The following is a 24,680-nucleotide window of genomic DNA, read 5'->3' as shown; positions in this document are numbered from 1 at the left end:
GTCTGGGTATGGCTACAGCAAATCATATTACTGAGGTGCTCTTTGGCCTCGTTTTATGCAAAAAGATCCTGGCACTTCTTGCATTGACATATTCTTTGTTTGTGTGGTGCACATATTACTGCTTTCTTTCCCCAATATGTGAACTGAACTGGTGAATGCTGCTCATAGAAAGTTATAGAACTGGGCAGCTATAGTATGCAGTTGGCATGAAGATATAACTATATGAAATGGATGCTGTTAACCTTGTTCCATCTCTATTGGGAAAACAAGATGATACTAAATCACAGGGGGGAAGTTACTTTTTTTGTTTCCAGAAATTAAATCAATAAAAACTAATAATATGGAGGAAAGAGTCAAAGGCCTGAAGCCTGAGAAGGGGATGGATCCTCTTCTTTTATTTAAAAGCTCAATTTAACTGACCCAGTGAGTGCAACCAACATATGACCAGGATGATACTTGAAGAGGTGGCTGCAGGTAAATATTTAGTTTCACACACAATAGATGAGGGAGGAGGTTTTCAACGGTACAAACAGCAATTAGGCGCCTAACTCCTATTCCCATTCAGTGGGTATTATCATTATTGTTTATTATTATATTGTTATTTTATTTATTAATAATGTTTATTACAATAGTGCCTGAGGGCCAGCCAAGAATGGGGCCCCATTGTGCTAGGTGCTGTACAAACACAGAGTAGGAGACAGTCCCTGCACTGAAGAGCTTACAACTCAAATAATCCAGACAGATACAGAGTGAGGGATGGGGTAGAACACACAAGCAAGTATGAAGCGAGAATGAGGGAGGGAGAGGGTGAGGGTTGAAGCAAACAGCCGATCAGCCCAGAGCAGAGAAAGTCCAGTCCAAACCGCAAAATTCTTTGACTCTCCGGAAGTCGCTGCTCTGGCTGCTTCTGCTCTGACCAGCTGGAGTCTCTGACTGGCTCCTCTGCACTTTTCCCCCCAAGGCCATGTGTTGGTGGGGGGGGCGGGAGGGAGGAAGGGGAGAAACTTCCTGGATTCTAGTGCCCCTGTAACGGGGTGGGTCTCCCCTGTACAGTTCTGGTGCTGTGGGGAGGGGTGGCCCTGGCTGGATCCCATTTTATCCCCTTCCACCTTGGGGCCCAACTGCCATTTATGTGTTTGAAAATCTCCTACTGGATGCACAGTTGTTATTGTGAGACACATGCCTAACTTCACACAAGTTGTTCTGACCTTAGCTTCTAATTGTTTTTTTGTTTTTGTTTCCTTCCTCCTTAAGAGTGCTACAGTGCAGACTTGGTGGCCTAGTGGCCATGGAAACCAAACTGGATATGACATGACTACAACTTTCAACATGGGGGCAAGATACAAGATTGAGAAATTTTCGAAGGTACATAAATCCTCTCGATTTATATGGCATGTAGGAAGTTAATGTTAGGAAGCATCACTGAATAACCCAGTAGCTCTCAAGCAGTATTAGAAAATGTTCTGCTGGGTTGTAATTTTTTACCCAAGACCATTATTTAGAAACAGGATTTTCTGTAGCCCTAGATATAAGGTAACTAACATGCTGTCAGCTTTCACGTGTGCAAAACCTGCACTTCCAGTCTGGCTAGGGGACAACTTGCAAACTAATTTGAAATTTAAAAAAGAAAAGGTGTTATTTTTGTTTTTTAAAATTCTCATACTTAGGGGGAAAAAACAACCAACCAAACAAAAAGCTCTTTGTTTAAGCATTGTGGGATTTTGCTTGTCATCTTCAGGTGTGATAAATTATATTATGTAATGAACATGAAATTTACCATTGATGGTTTGGTAACACACATTGAAAAAAACTTGTATATGATTATATTTAATTTGTTTTTAAAAAGAGAAGTTTATTTGGAATTTCAATGTATAAAACTTTTGGGATGTGTTGTGAGGCACAAATCTGAAGTAACTTCAATTACTAGAGCACACCGAACGTATTGAAAACCCACAACTTTATGCTTCCCAGCTTTCAGAGGAAAGCAGTATCTCAAATTTGAATGTCTAAGTAGCAATTAGGTACTTTATTTTACCCAATGTAATAGATTCTGTAAAGTACCTGTTTGTAGAAGAAAGCTTTTTCATTACTTACTAGGATGTTCAGAAGATTTGGGGCATTAAAGAACCACTCACAAATCTTCAACCTATTCAAAAATTCAGACAAAATTAGACTGGGTCCTACATGCTATGAACATAAGGAAACTACTAAATAAATCTGTACATTTGCTAGATGATACTTATGTGTTTTGCACCACTGAAAGTTAGTCCAGAAGCTATTCTCCTGCAAATGCTGTTCATTGTAGTACTTACTGCTGTGAGATTGTTATACCAATAAAATAAAAACCAGCAGGATCTTATTAAAGGGGAAAAGGCAAAGTGCCACATTTATTGTGAATACAGAAAGAATCATAGTAAGCAGTTAGTTATAGCTATAACTTTCCATTCAATTTCATATTTATTCACACATTCATTCATACAAACACACGCACACAGGTTCTGCAAGGTTGTTATCCTAGTTACCAGCCTTAGAGTTGCTCATGCCAAGCCACTGGCCAGGCGGCCTGGACATGAGGAGGGAGCAGGGCCTTGTCAGATGCTCCTCTGATGCTCCTGGAAGTTGGTTTGCAGAATCAGACCCCAAAGTTCTCACTTTCTAGAGTCCATTTTTATAGGAATTTCTTCCTATGCCAGTCTATGAGAATTGCTTCATCATGCTGTTGCTGAATCAATCAGCAGATGGCACGTTCCTGACGGCTCCGTGCTGCCAGATGTTATTTTGTTCTTTGGTTCTCCCATTCTTGAGGCTGTTGGGTGGTTCCAGTCTGCCTTCCGGGGGTCCTCTGGTTATTTCCACTTGACGCCTTCTTCGGCCGATGGACACTGGATTCTTAGGCTGGCACCTCCCTGATCATTCAGTTATTATCCACACCAAGCATCCATCCACATACATCCTCTATCTCTATTTTAATCACAATTGTTAACAAAGCGAGATGACTACAACAAAAGGGTGGGGAGTCTCTGGGTGTTGTTTCTGTTGTTACAGAGTATTGCTTTGAGTCTCTCTCTGTGTGAGTAGTTGTTACAAAGAATTGCTTTGAGAACAGACTCTGTCTTAGAATGTACAAACACAATTAGCAGCTTACAAGTTTCACACATAGAGGGAGAGAAACAGTATCAAAAACCAAGAGACCTCTTAATTAGAAATACCCTGGAATTTAAACTATGGGGAATCAAACTCATTTGTGATTTTAATACAGAACTTCTTTAATATGATCCAACAAGATGCCCTGTTGAAGTCACTTCTCGTTGTAGTTAACTTCCATCATGATCAGTCCTGCTAAGTGTTAACAGGATTGGGCCCAAAATTTGTGTTCAGAGTGATGAAGATAATTCATGATCAATGTTTTCAGTATAGTTCAAAATGTAGGTTTGGGGTTTTTTATGTTCAACAAGATAAACTCAGCATGGAGTTTTGGAAAGTGATTTTAGGCTTAGAAAACCGTGGTGTAGGAAATAACATCTGTATAATCTTGTGACCAAGCCACATAGTATTGGGGAAGCAAGGTGATTCCTATTGGGCAGGTGCTTCAGGAGCCCCCATGTTGATGCGTGGCAGAATGGTCACTGGGATTGACTGCGGTACATGGGACATTGTTGCTCCTTTTTAAGAAGCAAAATGCACCTCAGAATACCTGCTGAGGTGTGGCCTATAGGCTATGGCCCCTAGCCAGCGGGCGGCCCCCACATTGGGCCATATTGTACTGGCTCACAAAGTAGCTGGTCTTCCTCCCTGGCACTCTGTAAAATCCTGCCCTGCAGCTGCACAAGGAGGAAAGGCTCCATATAATCTCTTCCCATTCTAGCGCATCCCAGGAGGATTTGCTCTTATGCCAGCAAGCTGGGATTTCTGCTGGGAAGGAGTAGAATAGTGGCAACATTCATCCAGAGACTCAAGAGTGGTTCTGGAGATACTAACAGGGATGGATATATTTCTAAAAATCGTAGTGAAGTTTCTAGTTTCATTCCATTGCTGTGCTTGTAAGTGAAATTAAGCTAAAGTATTTAGAAATGACTTTTCTGTACTTATTGCACATCCACTTGACTTGGGCAGGGAGAGAGACATACACACATTCGGAGTAACGTTACACCACCTTTGCAGCTCCCCTGTGTTAGGGCTGGTGCAACTCCCAAAGTAAGTTAGTGCAGCCTCCAAGGCTGTTCGGTGGCATCCTACAGCCTCCTTCTCCCTCCTTTGATATACCTTTCCTGCCCCTTCACTGAGGGCAGCATAGGGTCATCACACGAATCCTGCTCTGAGGAGAGAACCCCTCTGAGGCAGAGGAATTCCTGGATGATAGGATCTGTCTGCTTTCCAGCCTCTTTAGGCTGCAAGTATGGCATAAACAACTGAAAACATGGCCAAGAACCAGGCTCAGAGTCTTATTTTTCCTTTTCTATAATTTAAATTGTTTGGGTTGGAACTTGTTTCTCAGAAGATTGCAGAATAAAATCCTAGCCAAAAGCCAGCATAAAGACTAAGTGTTTTCTGGAATGTGGAAGTGCCTCTGTCCAGCTCTGTTGGTTATCCATAGCCTCTTTCTCCCCTCCCATGGCTCCATCAAACAACTTCTTGCCTCTTTAATTCTCTCTTTAGTCTTACTGAGATCTCTTGCCCTCCCTTCTGTGTATTTGTTTTCTGAGATCTTTCTCTTTCCCTCCTTGCACTCATTTCTGCCTCATTATCGGAGCTTTTTATCTCCATCCTGCTGCTGTTTTTAATATTTGGGTTTTTTTAACCACCAGATTTTTAGCATCACTCCAACAGATCTTTCCTGTCTGACTGTCTAATCCATCTTGGCAGTTACACCGCATGCATCATCATAGTATTCTAGTATCTTGTGCTCATTTATTTAGGTATCCTAGCTCTAGCTCTCTCTCCTGATTTTCAGCTCTGGGCTGCTGCTTCTTCTTCCATTGTATCTTTCCCACCTCTAAATGCCCAAATCTATTCCACAAAAACAGAACATCAGCATATTCTGACTTTTTTGGTTCCTCCAGCTGATCTGATTTGCTTGACAAAGACTCAAAAGTCTTTAGCTTGTCCCATAGTCTGGTCACTGATTGATTTTGATGGTGATGCAAGCTGCTCAGTTGTGTGAGAGAAACTTTTGTTTATCATTTTATATTCAGGAAGCATAGATGTGGGAAACAACAAATTCCAGGAATGGGTAGAATATGTCAGTCCTAAGGCTAAGTTCCTCATAAAAGAAGAGCCAGAGAGAGAGACTGTGGTAGTTCTCAAGCGGCCAAGGACTTTGAGTCATCTTGTTACCCCCTTACCTCCACTGAGAAGCGGACTTACTTGTGCTTATCTGGGTGTCAGCTTCTTGACACCACCTGTCTTAGCCACCCAAACAATCTCCTCCGGGCAATGCCAACCCTTACTTTCCCTTGAAAGTTAACAATAGGTGTATCCCAGTCCTTGAGCCCCTTTGAAGTGTTCTCCTGTAGAGTCCAACCCCTTTTCCATTGAGCACTCACAGAAATACCAGGTCTGTTGTTCCCAAGGAAACAGTATACATACTAACTCAGGATCAGCACCTTGTTTAATACCACAGCACTGAGATATATAGTGGTGATAATCATACATTTATTATCAAAGATTCAAGATTTGAGAGAGAGTGAGAAAGGCTAATGGAAACAAAAGGGTCACATATGAAACAAAATTACAACAGACTAAACTTTAACTAGCTAACCTCCATTCTAAATAAGTTTATATCACCTCAAATGTCTTCTGCAGTGTTTCAACCAAGGCTTGGATTAAGATCTCGTTTTCATGAATGTAAATGCACTGCCTGTTTACTTCCTAGGATAAAGGGGTGCCTCCTTGCCTTCTACTTCTATCCAAGTTAATTGTCTGTCCTCATGGACAGTAACCCTCCCCTGCCTGCTCTCCTTGCTTGTTTTTTCCTGCTTCTTCCCTTTTGATTTCACATCCCTCTGTTGATTTGGTATGTAGATGTGCAGCCATTGTGTTGACTTACAATGCTTAATTTAAATACCAACAGAGAGACAGGTGAAAAAACATCTCTTGTCTGACAGAAAACCTGTTTGCCAACTCTGCCTTGATACAGACATTACAACACATTGTCAAAAGGAAAAGGAGTACTAGTGGCACCGTAGAGACTAACCAATTTATTTGAGCATAAGCTTTCATGAGCTACAGCTCACTTCATCGGATGCATTGTCAGTATACATACTTAACTCTTTACATAATATCTGTCCATACATTTCGCAATTATATTAATGACCAGTGTGATCCTGGCTTAAGATCTCATATGACGTTCTTAGGGGAACCAAAATATACATATCAGGTTATTCTTTAACCTTCTTGGCCAGTTGGCATTGAGGGGTTCATGAGTCACAGAGACAGATGACCTTCCCCAAAAACCATGAAGATATGGGGCTGACATTTAGTTCAGCCAGTGGTGAACTTGGCCTTCTGTACAGAGGTGGATTAAGGCAGAAACTGTGGATCTGGACCCTGGGCTTGTGGGAAACCCATGGACTCTTAAAGTTTGGATTCAAGGATCCATGAGGTAGGAGCCTGCCACGGAGTGTGTTAGGATCCATCCTGGAGACTTAGGCGCAATGGCAGTAGGGAGTCAAGAGTGCCATGAACAAGTTGGTTTGGTGTGGAGAGACCTTTGTGTAATTGGGGACTCTTTGGTCGTACTGGATCTGAGCCCCATTTAGCCTTAATCCACAGCTGCTTCTGTACAGTATTGTAGTTACTATTGTCTATTATTTGTATTGCTATAGCGTACAGGAGCTCCAGTCATGGAGCAGGAGTATGCTAGGTGCTGTACAAACACAACAAAGACTTTCCCTGCCCCAAAGAGCTTACTATTTGTATACCTATGAAACAGTCGTTTAGGATTCTGCCCCATACTGTAATATTTGGGTCAGGCTTCTGCTTCTATTTTTCCTTGTGTACATTTTGGTCGTTAGCTTGACATAGGAGGGGTCAATATGTGACAGATGATCTGTGACCACAAGTTTGGTTTGTCATACACATTGTCTGCATGAGGATAAAATTTAATCATTGCACAACTTGACTTGAGCACCAAATAGGAACCAAGGAGCGCAAAGTGCGTGTTGTTTCTTTTCTTGCCATATGAAATACTGTTGTCTCCCCCCCCCCTTCAGTATTTGTATGATTGCTAAGATTAAAGTATTTCACAAAATAAACCGTGGGCATTGTCAGTGGCCTTTTGAACTCCAGCCTGTGCTTGATTTGTGGAATTAAAATGTTTACCCCAGTTGGTAAGTATCAGTTGTATTTATTTGTGTTAAGTTGACCCCTACTGCTACATTCCTAGTATACATACTCAACCCGACATACGTCCAATACATTTCTAGAGCTTGATATCTTGAAAATGTTACAGCAAATAATAATTTAACCTTGATGGAGGTGCAGTTTAGTAATTTAAGGTTAGGCCCCGAGAACTAGGAAATCCCCAAGTTCTGACATAGACTCAATGTTTTGGTTTTGTTGGATGCAGTTCCTCAGTTACTTTTCCCTCACTTCATTTGAATTAATTTCATAATTCTCTGTCTCCTATACTGAGCAGTAGGAAGAAACACCTGTAGTGATACTTGTGTTACATGCACAAAGAGCCAACGGGGATATATTCTTTTTAATCTAGATGACTTGTATCAGAGTAAGGAAAACAACAAAGAAATAACAAGAATAAAATCTTCCTGAAAGAGAGACAGTCTCATGCAGTAACATTCTGCAGCTGAAGAGGAACCTAAAATGGCAGCTGTCTCCCAACTGTTCCTACTGTGGGTAGGGAGACACCTCTGACCTCTTCATTCAGTCACATAGCTAAGAACATAAGAACGGCCGTATTGGGTCCGGCAAAAGGTCCATCCAGACCAGGATTGTGTCTTCTGACACAATGCCAGGTGCCACAGAGGGAATGAACAGAACAGGTAATCATCAAGTGATCCATACCCTGTCGCCCATTCTCAGCGTCTGGCAACATAACTATGTAACTGCTCACTTCCATATTGCCCCAGAAGTCTTTACTGTACAGTTGTTAGTGCAAACGAAATATTCTTCAGCACAGTGCATTTACTTAGCCCAAATAAACAGTCCCCAAAACAGTCCAGCGTTCTCTAATCCTGTTCTTCCACTTACAGGAAAAGGATTAAAAAAGCTTGCATAGTTTGTAATGCTCTATCCACAAGCACAGATCTACCAGATGTCAGGATAAAAGGGGCACTCTAATGGATGTGTGGGCCTCTGCTTGATGAGTAATTCTACATGACCGCAGTCAGGAACAGCCTTGCCTGTAGCTTTATCTAATCTAGCTGTTGTATGGCTGAGCTGGTCACCATGGTATCTTAGTGCTGAACTGCACCTATTCAAATAAAACTAAGCTGTTCAAAGGAGCTCCCCTCTCCTTTGGATAGTTGCATGGGAAAGATGTCCTTACTGGGGGAGCTGGCTTTAGTAAAAAGATGAGTCTCACATTTTGATCTGAGTGGTCAGGCTTGGGCGTAGTATCATCTTGTCTGGCAAAGAATTCCACAGCTAGGCTCCTGCAGTCTCCTTCCATAAGAAGAGGAAGTGTGGGTAAAATACAGTTAATGTTTAATCTAATGCAGCCTCTGGATTTCTCTCACTGATCTCAAACAGGCCATATGCACGTCTGCTGCAGCATGAGCAGTTTGCACACATATGCGCGCACGCTCTCTCTCTCTCAATAAGCCAGAAACTTTAGGCAATTTTCTGTTTCAAGCTCCTGTTAAAATGAAAGGAAGTTGATATTGTGCATAGATGGTTTAGCAAAACGTGCACAATGGTTTCATTTGAAAGACCTGTACTGTTATACTTTACCTATTTTAGAAATAGCTTGATAGTGTACTAACAAACAAAAGATGTAACGGACAATTCCTGAAGGTTAGGTTTTTAGATTGCTTTCTTTATATTTTTCATATAAAGCATGTTACTGCTTTAAAAATGCACAAGTTTCAATTCTCCACAGGCTTATTTTCGAACAGTGGAATTGGTTGAGGAGCCTATACCTGGTTCACGAGGCCTGAGTTTCTACTTCAGGATCAACGGACTCCCCATCTTCATTAAGGGATCCAATTGGATTCCAGCAGATTCTTTCCAAGACAGAGTTTCCTCTGATATGTAAGTCATAATAAATATTCTTTAGATATTGAGTACTAAGAGCCAGATTCTGCCCCTCCTTATTCATGATGAATAGCACTCACTCTGTGAGCAGTCCCATTGACATCAACAGTGGAACTATCTTCAGTGGAGAGTTCTATTCAGTGCGAGTAAGGGGAGTAGAAATCAGGTCAATAAAGGGGAAGAGATTTGGCTCTTGCACAAAGGTAGTGTTCTGATGTTGTTGATGGATGAGTTCAGGGAGCCTGGGTGGTATTGGTAATCCTCAGAGCCTGATTCTGCTACCCTCAGTTAGTTAGGAGTGGGACTACTTGTAGGGTAAGGTGTCTACTCAGAGTGACGAGGTTGGCAGAATTAGGCCCAACATGATTTATAAATGTCATTCAGGGTGCTGTAATGCATCAGTTAGTTTTTTCACTCTTTCTCAACATGCGAATATATGAGAGAAAAAAGACTCCGAGATATGTTTCAGAAATGGTTGGAAATTATTAAAATTCAAGGTAATATGTATATAAAACAAGGTAAAATCTAAAGGGAAAAGAAGATAACAAATCAAAGGAGCTACTTGGATAAATATAGTGTTTAATTTTTTTTTTAATAAAACATTTTTTAAGGGTGTGTCAAGGTTCCTTCCCCACTCTGAACTCTAGGGTACAGATGTGGGGACCTGCATGAAAACCTCCTAAGCTTACTTTTACCAGCTTAGGTTAAAACTTCCCCAAGGTACAAACTATTTTACCCTTTGCCCTTGGACTTTCACTGCCACCACCAAACGTTTAACCGGTTACTGGGAAAGAGTTGTTTGGAATCATCTTTCCCCCCAAAATCCTCACCAAAACCTTGCACCCCCCTTCCTGAGGAAGGTTTGGTAAAAATCCTCACCAATTTGCATAGGTGACCACAGACCCAAACCCTTGGATCTTAAGAACAATAAAAAAAGCATTCAGTTTCTTAAAAGAATTTTAATAGAAGAAAAGTAAAAAGAATCACCTCTGTAAAATCAGGATGGTAAATACCTTACAGGGTAATTAGACTCAAAACATAGAGAATCCCTCTAGGCAAAACCTTAAGTTACAAAAAGACGCAAAAACAGGAATATCCATTCCATTCAGCACCGCTTATTTCCTCAGCCATTTAAAGAAATCATAATCTAACGCATATCTAGCTAGATTATTTACTAAGTTCTATGACTCCATTCCTGTTCTGTTCCTGGCAAAAGCATCACACAGACAGACAGACCCTTTGTTTCTCCCTCCCCCCAGCTTTTAAAAGTATCTTGTCTCCTCATTGGTCATTTTGCTCAGGTGCCAGCAAAGTTATCCTAGCTTCTTAACCTTTTACAGGTGAAAGGGTTTTTCCTCTGGCCAGGATGGATTTAAAGGTGTTTACCCTTCCCTTTATATTTATGACAGGGTGTTTGACTCTTTTCTGGGATAGAACCTTAAGACCCAGTCCTGCAAACACTTGTTACTGAGTGTAGTACTTACTACCATGAGTAATCCCACTGGTTTGGTAGCAGGATTGAGCCCTTTTATTTGCAAGAATTTAGCTTTGGGAGTGAAGTGAACATTTATACAGATTTCTAGGGTGTCAGAATAGTCTTTCTGTCAAAGTGACTAGTCTTGGCCTGTCAGCTAATGATATACATAAATTGGATATATATATATTTTTAAGAAAAAGGATAAGAGCCTGTGTAGGTTTCTCCTGGCTATCTAGTTTAGGGAGGGTGTAATTCCATATAACTGTTAGCTCTCCTGATTTAATTCTCTTTGTATTGAACAGGTTAAAGCTCATCTTGCAGTCCACAGTTGATGCTAACATGAATGCACTTCGTGTATGGGGAGGAGGAGTATATGAGCAAGATGAATTCTATGATATCTGCGATGAACTAGGAATAATGGTAAAAAATAAACAAGACAACTCAGCTCCTGTATTCCAAATTGACAAGAAAATAACAAATAGAAAATACTGGTGTGTAAGCAAGGCAGCTGAGTTAATAGTGGTACAGTAATCTGGGCTAAATTTTCAAAAGGAACTAATGATTTCTGGATATTCACCTTGAAACAATATAGGGGCCTCATTTTCATAGGACAGGTGCTCTGAAAATCAGGGTCCTTTAAGGTCTCACAAGTTGAGTACCCAAAAGTTAAAAACTTAACCTGTTAACGTTTGAATTTCCTTTTGCATGTGCATGTCTGCACAGGTGCACTCTAACGTCTCGACCTTAACATTAAATTTATCTTGCATGTTGTTCTTTAGTTTCTCTTGTTTGTTTGTTTTGTTTAAAGAAAACTGGAGAGGAAAAAAAAGAGGGGAAGGTCATAGGCCATGGGCAGTAAGTGTCTGCTTATAGGTACAGTTATCCTACCTTAGGCCATGTACAGAATATTACTGCTGTTGTTGTGCACCAGAAATGTGTATAACAGCACAGTTGCAAAGTTAACAACTGTCACCTTGCCCGTTAGCAGGAATTGAATTTAAGACCTCCACAGCTGAAAGCATGAACCACTTGAGCATGAGCCTGTGGTGAAGGGTGCTCAGAGCTGTCACAAAACTCCCCAAACAACACCTAACCAAAACAAAGTACTGCAATGCTCGTGCAATTCTTTCTCCAGAAGAGAAGATAAGAACTACACATGACAGGCGTTAGTCATGTTGATTGATGAACTGCTGGAAGACGCTCAGATACTACAGTGATGAGTGCCGTATAAGAACCTGTATCAAATAGAATCCTCTGTGGATTGGGTACAAAGGATGACTTGTCACATTCATGAAACAGTGGGCTACACAAACACACGATTTTAAATATTTATAACTTTTCCCCCCTCAAATGTGGCTTACTTTGGCTTTTTTTTTGTTCCGCGTGGAGATTGTGGGACCTTTTACTCATTCTGATTACTTACTCATGTGAGAGTAGCACTGCTGAAACCTGTGGGAGTACATGAATAAGTTCTCAACAGTGTGAGCACGGCCTGCACAATCAGAATTAACTACCCTGCTTATAGTTCCAGCTATTTTTGAATAATCCCATCAACTATTAAGGTAGTTGCGCTTTCTCTTCTGTAAAAAAAAAAAATGTATTTCTGTTAAAAAAAAAAAAATCCTCTTAATCTCAAAACAGCTGAAGAGATTTAATTCAGGCTTTCCAAAAACTTTCAACTTTGGCCTGAGACCAAACATGGAAAATTTCAGCCCAAAAGGAATATTTTGGGGAAAGCTGTAAGTCAGTTTAAACGTGACTGTAGTGGGAAAACCTGGTGCAAACACTACGGTGAAACTAGGTCCATAGCTCCAATTTACAAGACTGTAAATACACATCAGTGGTTTTTGATGAAACCGAGTATGTGAGTGAAGCTTGAGTTGTGTTTGTTGTTAGAATCTTGAGAAGTGTGCCTACATCTACCATTCAGCATAACACACGGGAAAATGGGACAGTACGATTTTCGCAAGAGAAACATTACATTAGCATTGTATATGACAGGGTCTTCTTCCCTCTGTTTGTGTATATGTCCATGCGTAAACATTCTCTCTGAGATTTGCCTGTACAAGAGAGAAAATTCTTAGATATTCCTTACACTGAGTCCAAATTATTGGAACTTGGTGCCTAAAACTGGGCACCTAAATCTATTTTGGTCACCTAAACAAGGGCTCTGATTTTCAGTGCTTCTGAGCTCCTACAGTTCTCTTTGATTTGTAGGTACTCTAACCTAAATAGGCCATTTAGCTCCGTGCCCAGGCAGAACTCGCTGGCCTTATTTAGTAACCTAAATATTGATGTAAGTACCTAAAATTAGGTCATCATTCTGAAAAAATTGAACTTTGATTTTAAAGAGAGGCTTCTCTGAAAATAAACCAAGAAATTTTTTAATATTGATGAATATGAATCTTCTACTTAACTTGCCTCTCTTGCTATCTTATAAAGAGTTGGAAAATGATTCAAAGTCAAGTCATGTAATGGGATAATATCTCAAGGAAAAAGGAAGTAACAATTCACTGGAGCTAGTATGCTAAATACCATCTTAGATACTTTTGAGACATGCCTTTATAAAGGGTGTTTGTCTCTACACAGTCTCCGATGGAGCCTGCACAGGTTTGTATTTTTTTTATTAGGCATGATTGTGCACTGATTTTTGCACTTTTTTCCATTGTAAAGCTTCCGTGATTTTGCATTTATTAATGGATTTTTTAAAAATTGTTTTCAGATCTTTTAGGAAAGACCCACTGAATCATTCACGGAAGGGCATCCTCTCACTGCTGGAAGTGCTTAGCTGGCTCTCCTCTTTCTGCCTGGCATCTTGTCTGGAAAGGTGAGACACCATGTAGGGAGCAAGGCTTTTCCAGCAGCGATGTTTCTGTGACAACATTCTTCAGTAGGTCTTTGCCTTAGTAACCTGAAAATGAAAATACAGGATCTATTAGGAATCTCAAAATCATGGAAACTTTAAAAGGAAAACAGGTTGAAATGGATATCTGACTCATTGGACCAAAATATGTTCAGTTTTTTTGGAATTCCTTTTTTTGAGACATGAATGAAACAGCTTATTTGGATCAGGAGACTATGAAATTACAAGTGATGAATTCAATCAATGTGTAATTGATATTGGTTCATTTTCATTTTTGCTGTTAATCATTAAAATGATGTTAAAATAGTTTAGGGAGTTTCTTATTTTTTTTTAAGTTGTCATGGAGATATCTGCAGGATGTAAACATCAAGGAGGGAGAGAAATTGTCTGGGGTAGCCCAAGAAGGTAGAATTCATTGTATTAAAAATAAGCAAAGAAAAACTTACTTTGAATATCAGGAAAACATTTCTGATTATGGTATCTGTGGAGTAGATTGTCAAGAAAAAGTAGTGAGTTGAGTCAGTTGAAACTGGACTGGACAGAACATTACAAAATATATTGTATGGAATAATCTTGCACTGGTTGTAAGGGAATATAGATAGATTAGGTGACATAAAGGCTTTTCTCAACATTTTGTCATTGACCTTAGAGGTTTCTTGCAAGATATATCTATTTATCCAGGCTTTCTCTGAAGAGATACATTGAGTTATGGGAGGGTCTGGGTTTTTCCCCAACTCTGATGGATGGGAGATATCACTTCTTTTCTCTCAGTGTTAATTTAAGTTGATCTTGTGTTTTATGTGTTGTGTTGGGAAGCATGTCTGGAGTGTTACAGTAGCTGTACTTTAAATCATAACAAAATTAAATAAACTCATCAGTGTAATGACTTTCTTCTGCTAATAGCTAATGGGGATTTGTTGCTCTACTCATGGGTATATGCAAAACACGCTGTAAAAGCCATAAGAACTTCATTCACTTATGGACAGAGTCTTCCATCTTCACTCATATTGAGTAAAATATGGCTTCCAAGTATTCTTATTGGGAGCAGTGGAGCTACTTGCAAACCATGGGTAAGGTGGAAGAATCTAGATCATAATGATGAAGAAATGGCTTAAAACATTAAAATTGAGGAAATCAACTCTGGGGGTGTATGTGCACATGAAAGTTGAGCTCATCTGGGGTGTATCTGTTTTGGTGACACCTCCAGTATTCATGTACAGTGAGTAAGTTAAAAATTTCTACATCATCTGCTGTTTAAGACAAATAATTCCATCTGAACTGAAGTCCATGTGAACTGAAAATCATTCACTAAGTGTAGAAAAATATTTGCTGACAGGTTTTTTATTTCCTTTTTCTTGCTCTGTAGATTTGGCAGGATTTTATGTTTGCATGTGCCCTTTACCCAACTGACCAGAACTACTTAGAATCAGTAAGAGCAGAAGTTACTCATCAGGTATGTTGTTCAGTAGTGTCAAGGACCCATATTTCAGTATGCTTGTATTGACTGTTTCATTTCTGTTGTTCATTGTTTGACATGAGTTTCTTTAAAGACTGCAGTCTATTGTGCACTCAAGTAACAAACACACACACAAGCAAGAAAACGGAGTGAGCCTGTAGAAAAGCAAGGCAGAACATGGTGGGCAGAGGAATGTAGAAGTCATCCTAGGGGTAACATGGGGTCTCCCTGTCCTGTCTTCCTACTCTAATCTCACCTCTACTTGTACATGTTTTAGAAGAAGAGGAGATTATATATTTTGCTGGCCTGGGCTGTGTATCATTTCATTATTAATTTTTTTTAAATCTATTTTTCTGGCCAGGCAGGGAAGTTGTTTTTTTGCAGGTTGAAAAAAGTGTTGTGTTATATGCCTTGTGGAAAAGTAAAGATGAAAACATTAAATATTTTGTTCTTTTATAGTCTACCAAAAATGTGAATTTCCAGTAGTTTCAAAGATGTACAAATTTAGGACTTGGTTCTGCAAACTGATGAGTAACTTTATTCATGTGAGTATTCCCTTTGAAGTCTGTATGATTACTCATGGAGTAAAGTTATTGACATGTCAATTTGCAGCATTGGTTCCTTATTCCCTTGGCTGCAATGGTACTGTATCCTTTGCAATCTTTCATATTTCTTGTCATTGAGATCACTTCAGCAAGTGTAGAAACCAGCCAGTATTGTTTGAACTCTGTGCAACTTGCATAAACTTTACAAGATATCCAGTTAAAGGGAAGTAATTGAATTTTAATTTAGAAACTGTGACTTCTATTTCAGGTAAAGAGATTAAAATCTCACCCATGCATCATTTTATGGAGTGGAAACAATGAAAATGAGGCAGCAGTTGCAGGCAACTGGTTCTCCATACCACATGCTGAGATGAAAGTTTATTTCAAAGACTATGTGACACTTTATGTGAAGAACATCCGAGAAATTGTTCTTGCTGTAAGTGAAATTTTCAGGGGCATAGCGCCCGCCCCCAAATTGTCTTGCAAAAGGTTTTAAAGTCTGCAATTTGGGCCAAATTTCCTTGAGTTGTTTAAGGGAACAGATTTACAGAAGCAGTGTGGACATGCCGACAACAATACGTAAAAACCATGGTGAAGACTGCTGTGATTGTGTTTTACAAATTCTCATTGCAGTTTTTGCAGCTTTTCTCCTTGTTCTGGAAGTTTTAGAGCTTTGCTTGATGTCATACAGTGATACCTGCTTGTAATGAAGTTATTTACAGTGAAATTCTGCTTAGAATGGAGTGTATTGAAAATCACAAATTGCTGGACTTTCACTTCTTGTGGGTTATATAAGGACACAGAATGCAAAGATGAGACCTGTCATTTGCCACCAGTGCCCACTGATGCAGCTCCACTGACTGTGGTAGGAACATAAAGCAGGTTTAGAGGACATGCTGGTAAAAAGGCCTGCAGCCCATGTACAGTCTTTCTGGCACCAGTAGAGTTACATGTGATACAAGACTTGCCTAAAATTCTCAGTGTGGATGCAACAGTAGTGAAACTCACTCCATTTTAATCAGGTTCCACTGCAGTAATTCCAGATTAAATGCTGCATTCCAAAGGGATGATCAAATCCTACTTTACCTTTGTTTTGGCTGATCAGAGGATGAGAGAGAAGACTGATGAAAAAGAAAACATGTTAGAGGGAAAAGGATGAGTAAGAATTCCTCTCTCCCAGTCTTGCTGCAGCAACTCTCAGTAGGAGATGGAGTCAAGCTGGTTTACCTATTCCCTTCTTGGAGTGAAGGCATGGCCTTCCAGAGAGGTCCCCTCAGCATCTGGCAGTGCCTCCTACAATTGAAGGGGTAGGAGGGAACCTGCCACCACTTGTGGTGAAGAGCTCTCTCTCTTCTTGCAATGAAACGCCACTGTTTTTGACTTCAGAGAGAGAGTAGACTGAAAGTTGCCTCTGTGACACCAATAAAGAATAAGTTGCTCTACATGGCATTTCATTCCTGAATAGCTATGCAGAGAGTAATGCCTGAACCACAGATGAATGCTTTGATCTCTCTAGCTAGCTAAAATACAGAGTATGCAGTACAGAGATATGCAAAGTGAAACTGACATTCTGCCAGTTAAAACATTTCTCCTCTACCAAGAAATATTAATTTTCTACCCTGCAGTAGCTACCCCCTTATCCCTGTTGCTTCATGGCTCACAGGCTACTTTAGAATACGATGATTTTGGACTAAACTGGTTTTACTGGCTATGCTGAAATTACAGTAGATGCATACCACCATCAATTTACGTGCATCAACCCAGGCAATCAAAGTGTAATCTAAAAACAATATAGATGTTGTCATTAGTGATTGCATGCTACTGGCTTTAAGGAGCTTGTAGGGCCATTCTAGTCCTGGAAATTTAAGGGTACAGGAAAACCATGAGGGGGAAACTGATAAAAGGGGAAGCTTTGAGAGAAACTGCTCAATAAGGGTGAAGCGACTGATAAACCAAAATGGCTGATGTAATATACTCGACAAATTTCTGCATTAAAGCTTAAATCTAACAAGTTCGTATTGACAACATTGCTAATATATTAACACAACTATGTTTTACAATTACTGTCAATATTAATCTAAATTGTAATATGGACTCAAGAACAACATAGTCCTGATTAGTGTCTTAGCCAAAAATAGTTCTTTGCTCAAAGTGGATTCATTTGTTGTTTGTTAATAACAATAACATAGAGTACTGAGACACTTCACAAAATATGTGATAGATGTGTCACTGTCCTGGAGAACTTATACAATCTAACTCTAACAAATGTGATTTGTCTTGTAATTAAAATTTCTATCTACTGTAAATGCTATTATTATTTTAGTATCAACACATTTAACAGGAATACAAAGGTATGTATTTTAGTTATCATTTTGGGCATAATTCTCCAGTAAGCTACACATGGAAAAATACACACACCATTGTGTACCTGTATTTGTAGGTTCTTCTTTGAGTGCTTGTTCATGTCAATTCCAAACAGGTGTGTGTGCACGCATGCACAGCAGCCAGAAGATTTTTCTCATAGCAGCATCTGTCGGGTTGGCCTGGGCACCCCCTGCAGTCACACCTTAATGGCGCTCAATATAGAGCCTTGCCGACCCGCCACCCCCTCAGTTCCTTCTTACCGCCAGTGACAGTTAACTGGAACGTCCCATAGCTCTTGCTTTATCAAGCATCTCTATCTGTGTCATTTGTTTATAGTTCTTCTGTAGTTAATAGTTGTTTAGAGTTTGTTGGGGGTTCTCCCTCCGACTCCCCGGAGCTGTGGTGTGCCATTGTCCCCGGGGTTCAAAAAGTGTGAGGTCTGCGCCAAGTGCATATCAAAAAATGACCCATGAGTTCCGCCCCAGAACTTTGAAAGAGAGAACTGCAGCTCAGAGTTCTGCTTATGGAGGCAGCTCTTTGCCCCATTCAGACCTGGGATCTGGGATTCTGCACCCAGCACCTCCTCCTGGCACCATCATCCTGGGAACAGGTGCTAAGGAAGGACTCTTCGCGAGATGCTCGGCACCGTCATGGCTCTTCTCACGTCCATTTGGTGGGTAGGCACCGGTCTCAATCGCCGGTGCCTCAGAAGAAAAAGAAGCCGGAGGCAGCTCAGGACTTATTGTGCCTCACAGTGCCGTTCTCACCTCCAAAGAGGGATGAACCGCCGGCACTGGCAGCACCGGCCCACCCCACAGTACATTCAAGAGGGAAGCCGGCCATGCTGGTTTGCCTTCTACACAGCACCCCCCGTGCCAGGAGCTCTGGAATGAGAGCCCAGTCATTCCTCTAGTTCTCAACACTCTGCGCCTCGCAGCCCAGCTCCTCTGTGGTCTTCATTTTCGAAAACCTCGGAGTCAGAGTCCGACTCCTATCGCTCTGGCAGAAGTAGGAGCAGGAGATCCAGGTCGCGTCAAGGGAGACGAGCCTACCTGGCACTGTGGCCTCCACAGTGGCAAAACCTGACGCAGTGGCCCTTCTGGACGCCCTGGGCCTTCCATCAAAGCCAGGGACGAAGCCAGGGATCGCACTCAGCAGCAACATTGGTAGCTTCTGCTACCTTCATACCACCTTCTGCAGCTTTGGTGCTCTCCGACACACTGCGGCCAGCTACTGAGGTGCCGCCGCTTACATCGACGCCGTCGGCTGTGGCATCGTCGCCAGACTCATTGGTACCGGCACCGACATCTGCACTAGCACCAACAGCAATGCCAACAGCGCCACCTACAGCCCTGGCGTAGGTATCTTCTGTCCCAGCACCGAGGGGCACAGCACCGTCCGGGTCACCACCATCCCGGGATCCCCAGGACTCACGGGACCCCTTGGGCGCTGATGGGAGGGAACAGCTGCCCTTTACGAGGGCTTCTTCCTCTTTCTTGCTAGATGAGGCACTGGCAGGCACCACTATAGCTCCAGGCTTGGAGGACAGCAGGGTGTTGCAGCAATTGCTGCGGCGAGTTGCCCAGGGCCTGGGTATTCAGGCAGAGGAGGTAGTGGAGGATGCGGATCCCACGGTGGATATCCTCCCGCCCTCTGGACTGCACACATTGGTCTGCCTCTTATCAAGACCATATTGGACACGATCAAAACTTCATTGCCACCCACAGCTAAGTGCAATGAAAGGTGCTACTTTGTGCCATCTAAGGGCTATGAGCATCTGTACTCACATCCACCGCCTGATTCCCTTGTCGTGGACGCTGCCAACCAGTGTGAGCAGCAAAGCTACCAGGGACCCTCCCTTAAGAACAGGGAGGTGAAAAGACTTGACCTTTTTGGAGAAAGGTCTATTCTATGGGCGGGTTGCAGCTCCACATTTCAAATCAGCAACTACTGAATAACACATGTGGGGCAATGGCAAAATTTGCAGAGCTGCTGCCGCAAGATTCCCATGCCGAGTTCTTGGCCTTGGTTGAGGAAGGTAAGCTCATTTCCTGAGCTTTCCTGCAGGCTGTGCTGGACAGAGCTGATGTGCCCACGAGGGCTGATGGCTACAGGTGTGGCCATGAGAAGGGGCTCCTGGCTTCAGGTCTCTGGTCTCTCTTACAAGGTCCAGCAGACCATACAGGACCTTCCCTTTGAGGGTGTGACTCTGTTTTCCGGAAGGATGGATAAAAGGCTTCATAGCCTAAAGGACTCGAGCCACCCTCAAGTTGTTGGGCCTTCACACCCGTGCCACACAGCGGTTCTACCAACAACAGAACAACTCGCTCCTATCTCTAGGGGCAGTGGAAGAGATTCCTCAGAAGCAGAAGGGCGTTCCCGGTATTTCCCATCCTAGACCTGCGGGAGCTCAACAACTTCATGAAGAAACTCAAGTTCCGCATGGTCTCTTTGGCCTCCATCATCCCATCATTGGATCCAGGGGACTGGTACGCCACCCTTGACTTGAAGAACACATACTTTCACATAGCAATCACACTGCCCCATCTCAGGTTTGTGGTGAGCAAAAACCACTAGCAGTTCACAGTCCTCCCGTTTGGCCTGTCAGCGGCACCTCGAGTGTCTACCAAGTGCATGGCAGTTGTGGCCGCATTCCTGCACAGGTGGCAGGTACAGGTGTTCCCATACTTCGATGACTGGCTCATCAAGGGCCACTCCAAGACTCAAGTGGAGGCACAAGTCGACTTCATAAGAGCGACGTTTGACAAACTGGGCCTCCTTCTGAACAACGGGAAATCAACGCTGTCCCTGATTCAGCGGATAGAGTTTATAGGGGCAATACTGGACTCGACTTAAGCCAGGGCATACCTCCCAGAAGTGAAGTTCCAGGCCCTGGGTGACATCATTCGAGGTCTCAGGTATTTCCCCATCACCACAGCTAGGAATTGCCTGAAACTTCTACGACACATCGCTGTTTGTACCTATGTGGTGCAGCATGCCAGACTCAGACTTCAACCTCTTCAGTCATGGCTAGTGTCGGTGTATCGGCCAGGCCGGGACAGCTTGGACAGGATTGTGACCCTGTCTCACCAGGTCCTCAACTCCTTCCTGTGGTGGTTCGATCCACAGGTACTATGTCCAGGGGTCCCCTTCACCAGCCCTCAGCCGTCTCTCTCGCTAGCGACGGATGCACTGGGCTGGGGAGCACATCTGGGAGTCCTCAGGACTCAAGGCCTCTGGTCTTGGGCAGAGCTCACTCTCCACATCAATGTCAGAGAGCTGAGACTTTCCGAACCTACTTATCAGGGAAATGTGTATCAGTAATGACAGACAACACCACGGTGATATTCTGTATCAACAAACAGGGGTGCATGCTCCACTCCCCTGTGCCAGGAAGCACTCATGTGGGACTTCTGCGTAGAGCCTTCAATACACCTTCAAGCATCGTACCTCCCCAGGATATTGAACAAGTTGGTGGACTATCTCAGCAGGTCATTCCACGGGCACAAGGGGTCCTTACGCCCAGACATTGCGAACTCAATCTTCCAACAGTGGGGATTTCCCCAGATAAACCTGTTCGCCAAACAACGCAACAGGAAGTGTCTGCAATGTTTCTCCTTCCTGAATCGCAGTCTGGGCTCCATCACAGATGCATTCCTCCTCCCATGGGGAGACCATCTCCTTTACATGTTTCCGCCTATTCTGCTCGTTCACAAGGTACTCCTCAAAATGTGACGGGAACGAGCTTCAGTGATACTGATAGCTCCAGGTTGGCCTCGCCAGCACTGTTACACATGGCTTCTGGAAATGTCTGTGGAAGCCCCAGTTACCTTGCTGCTCTTCCCGGACTTATTGACCCAGGGTCATGGTGGTCTCCAGCACCCGAACCTCAAGTACCTGCACCTCATGGCATGGAAGCTCCATGGCTGAACCCAATAGAGGTCTCCTGTTCAGACCTGGTCAAACAAGTCCTCCTTTGCAATAGAAAGCCCTCCACCAGGGCTACCTACCTTGCCAAGTGGAAGAGATTCGCAATCTGGTCAGCGCAACACGGTTCGTCACCCGTGCTCGCCTCTTTACTGCTTATATTGGACTATCTTGTCCACCTCAAGCAGCAGGGGCTGTCCATGTCGTCACTAAGGGTTTGGCCACCAAAATGTGTTGTTCATGTCCATTCCAATATCCACCCTCCTACTCCTCTGTCAGAGTCGCTGGCAAGAAGGAACTGAGGGGGTGGCGGGTTGGATGGGCTCTATGTTGAGCGCCACGAAGGCACGACTCCAAGGGGCACCCAGGCTGACCTGACAGATGCTGCTATGGGAAAAATCTTCCGTCTGCCATACACATACCTGATTGGAATGGACATGAACAACGCATCTTGAAGAACAGCAGTTACGAGAAGGTAAGTAATCATTTTTTTCTAGGTTTCTATCATTTCTATGATCATGTGCACAAACTGTGTTACTGTGCATGCAGATGGCTTAGGGAAATGCTTCTGGTAGGCGTCTTATGTCACCTGATTTGACTGCACAGTGTCTCCAATCCAGTAAAGCACTGAAGTGTCTGCTTCACTTTAAGCATATAGATGGATAGATTTTTAAGGCCAGAAGAAACCATTACGATCTTCTGTCTGAACTCCTATGGCATAACACAAGCCATAGAATTTCACCAAGCAATTTCTCCATCAAGCCAATTACATCTGGCTAAGCTAGAATCTATCACTTGGAAAAACATCCAGCCTTCATATCAAGGCTTCAGTGATGGAGAATGTAGCATATCCTTAGATAAGCAGTTCTTGTGATTAACTGTTCACACAGTTAAAAACGAGTGAATGAAATTACTTGTGCTTAAACTGAAGCCTGTGGCTAACTGCTTTGCTATATTGGAGCTAATAGTGGTAACTGTGAATGTAGAACCAAGGGCTTCCCTTACTGAAAATGTGTCCCTAAATGTTTTATAATTTCAAAGAAACCCTTCAGTATTTGGCACTGACGAGAGGCAGTGTGTAGTAGTGGTTAAATATATGTAATTTGAAACAACTCTAAATCCTGCCCTTCATAAAGTTGCATCTGGCCTAAAATGCACAGCCAGGTCAAACAAAACCAAAGCACAATGCCACAGACTGTAATGACAGCATATTTTGAATGTATTAAGACTGAGGCTTGTTGGTTGTCTGTAACAAAGGGGGGAAAAAAGGGAAAAATCTTAGCATTGCTGCTGCAAAAGTAATCATTTTACTTAAAGGAACTGTCTCACCACACAAATGTTAATGATAATTTTGTTTATTTTCCACTAGAAGTGCTTTAAATAGCTGTTACTAATAATGTAGACACATTTAAAGATAGGAAATCCCTTGATCTGAGGCAAGAGAATCCCTTTCCCTAAGATTTTCAAAACTGAACTTTAGTTTCAAATTCCTCTCCACTCAGAACGCAGCCTACATTGTACTAGCAGATGAGGCTAATAAGCTTCCATGGGCAAGAAGTAGCTGGATTCCTCCTGCTTTGCAACTTATTATTCACACCTAGAGTTGGATACACTGAGGATAGACTCCACTTTCTGTCCTGGGCTTAATAAAGTACTAGTACTAGCGGGGGGGGGGGGGGGAAGAAAACCTGGATTTGTGCTGGAAATGGCCCACCTTGATTATCATACACATTGTAAGGAGAGTGATCACTTTAGATAAGCTATTACCAGCAGGAGAGTAGGGTGGGGGGAGAGAAAACCTTTTGTAGTGATAAACAACCATTTTTTCATGGTTTGTGTGTATAAAAACATCTTCTGTATTTTCCACAGTATGCATCCGATGAAGTGAGCTGTAGCTCACGAAAGCTTATGCTCAAATAAATTGGTTAGTCTCTAAGGTGCCACAAGTACTCCTTTTCTTTTTGCGAATACAGACTAACACGGCTGTTACTCTGAAACCAGTTCCTCTAATGGTATCCCTATTGTACTATGAGGAGATTAGGTAATTTATGACACCACTTGAACGGTATGCAGTATATTCCTCCCTCACAAATGTGTCCAGTCAGTTTTGCTGATTTCAATAGGAGGGGGCGGTGGAGCCCTGGAATAGTTTTCTCTCTGTCCACTTCTTCAGTGGGAGCATCTGGCTGGTACCTGAGGGCCTGATTCATGCAGTGTTTACATGGCCATGAAGGGGAGGAGGAATCATAGAAATAGAAAGTGGTAGTACATCCTGTTAGGCCTCTGATTCCAGAAATTAAAAACGATTACATGTGAGGGAGGAGATGAATGTCAGGGCACAAAAGCAAAATGTTTCCTAGGCAGTGACTCAGCAATTTGGCAAAGGCATTTTGGTTTCACTCCCCAAAGTAAGGTCTGGATATTGAAATGTTAGAACCAATCACTTTATTATGGTGTGTTTTGTTTTGTTTACCCAGGAGGATAAGAGTCGTCCTTATATTACATCCAGTCCAACAAATGGCAAGGAGTCTGTTAAAGAAGGCTGGCTCTCCCAAAATCCTTATGACACCCATTATGGTGACACCCACTTTTATGATTACTTCAGTGACTGCTGGAACTGGACAGTGTATCCTAAAACTCGGTTTGCCTCGGAGTATGGATTTCAGTCCTGGCCCTCTTTTAGTACATTGGAAAAGGTAAGGCAAAGCTTCCATTTTCATAGCTTTCCTGCTCCCTGTTCCCTTTTGGTCTTGACAGTGAATTACTGGTCAAGAAACTCTGGGTCCGTGACTATAGTTGAAATGACACAAATTCCTTATTAAGAGGAAATGTTAG

The 24,680-nt window shown here is 42.3% G+C and overlaps 1 protein-coding gene across 3 annotated transcripts in view; it reads left to right on the top strand.

The window, feature by feature from the left end:
• Positions 1-24,680, top strand: part of MANBA (mannosidase beta) — an 82,463-nt gene that overhangs the window by 39,845 nt on the left and 17,938 nt on the right. For 2 of the 3 annotated variants that reach the window (XM_073340809.2, XM_073340808.2), the window contains exons 7-12: positions 1,255-1,365; positions 9,059-9,210; positions 10,993-11,110; positions 14,920-15,006; positions 15,823-15,990; positions 24,323-24,541. In XM_073340809.2, coding sequence (XP_073196910.2) covers positions 1,255-1,365; positions 9,059-9,210; positions 10,993-11,110; positions 14,920-15,006; positions 15,823-15,990; positions 24,323-24,541 — 855 coding nt within the window. The remainder of the gene's footprint in view (positions 1-1,254; positions 1,366-9,058; positions 9,211-10,992; positions 11,111-14,919; positions 15,007-15,822; positions 15,991-24,322; positions 24,542-24,680) is intronic. The other variant, XM_073340810.2, reaches the window with a different exon arrangement.

This window comes from Lepidochelys kempii, chromosome 4, assembly GCF_965140285.1.
Source record: "Lepidochelys kempii isolate rLepKem1 chromosome 4, rLepKem1.hap1, whole genome shotgun sequence".
Taxonomy (NCBI): Eukaryota; Metazoa; Chordata; order Testudines; family Cheloniidae; genus Lepidochelys; species Lepidochelys kempii.
Note: the sequence above shows the minus strand (reverse complement) of the source record. Positions and strands in the feature narration are given on the sequence as shown.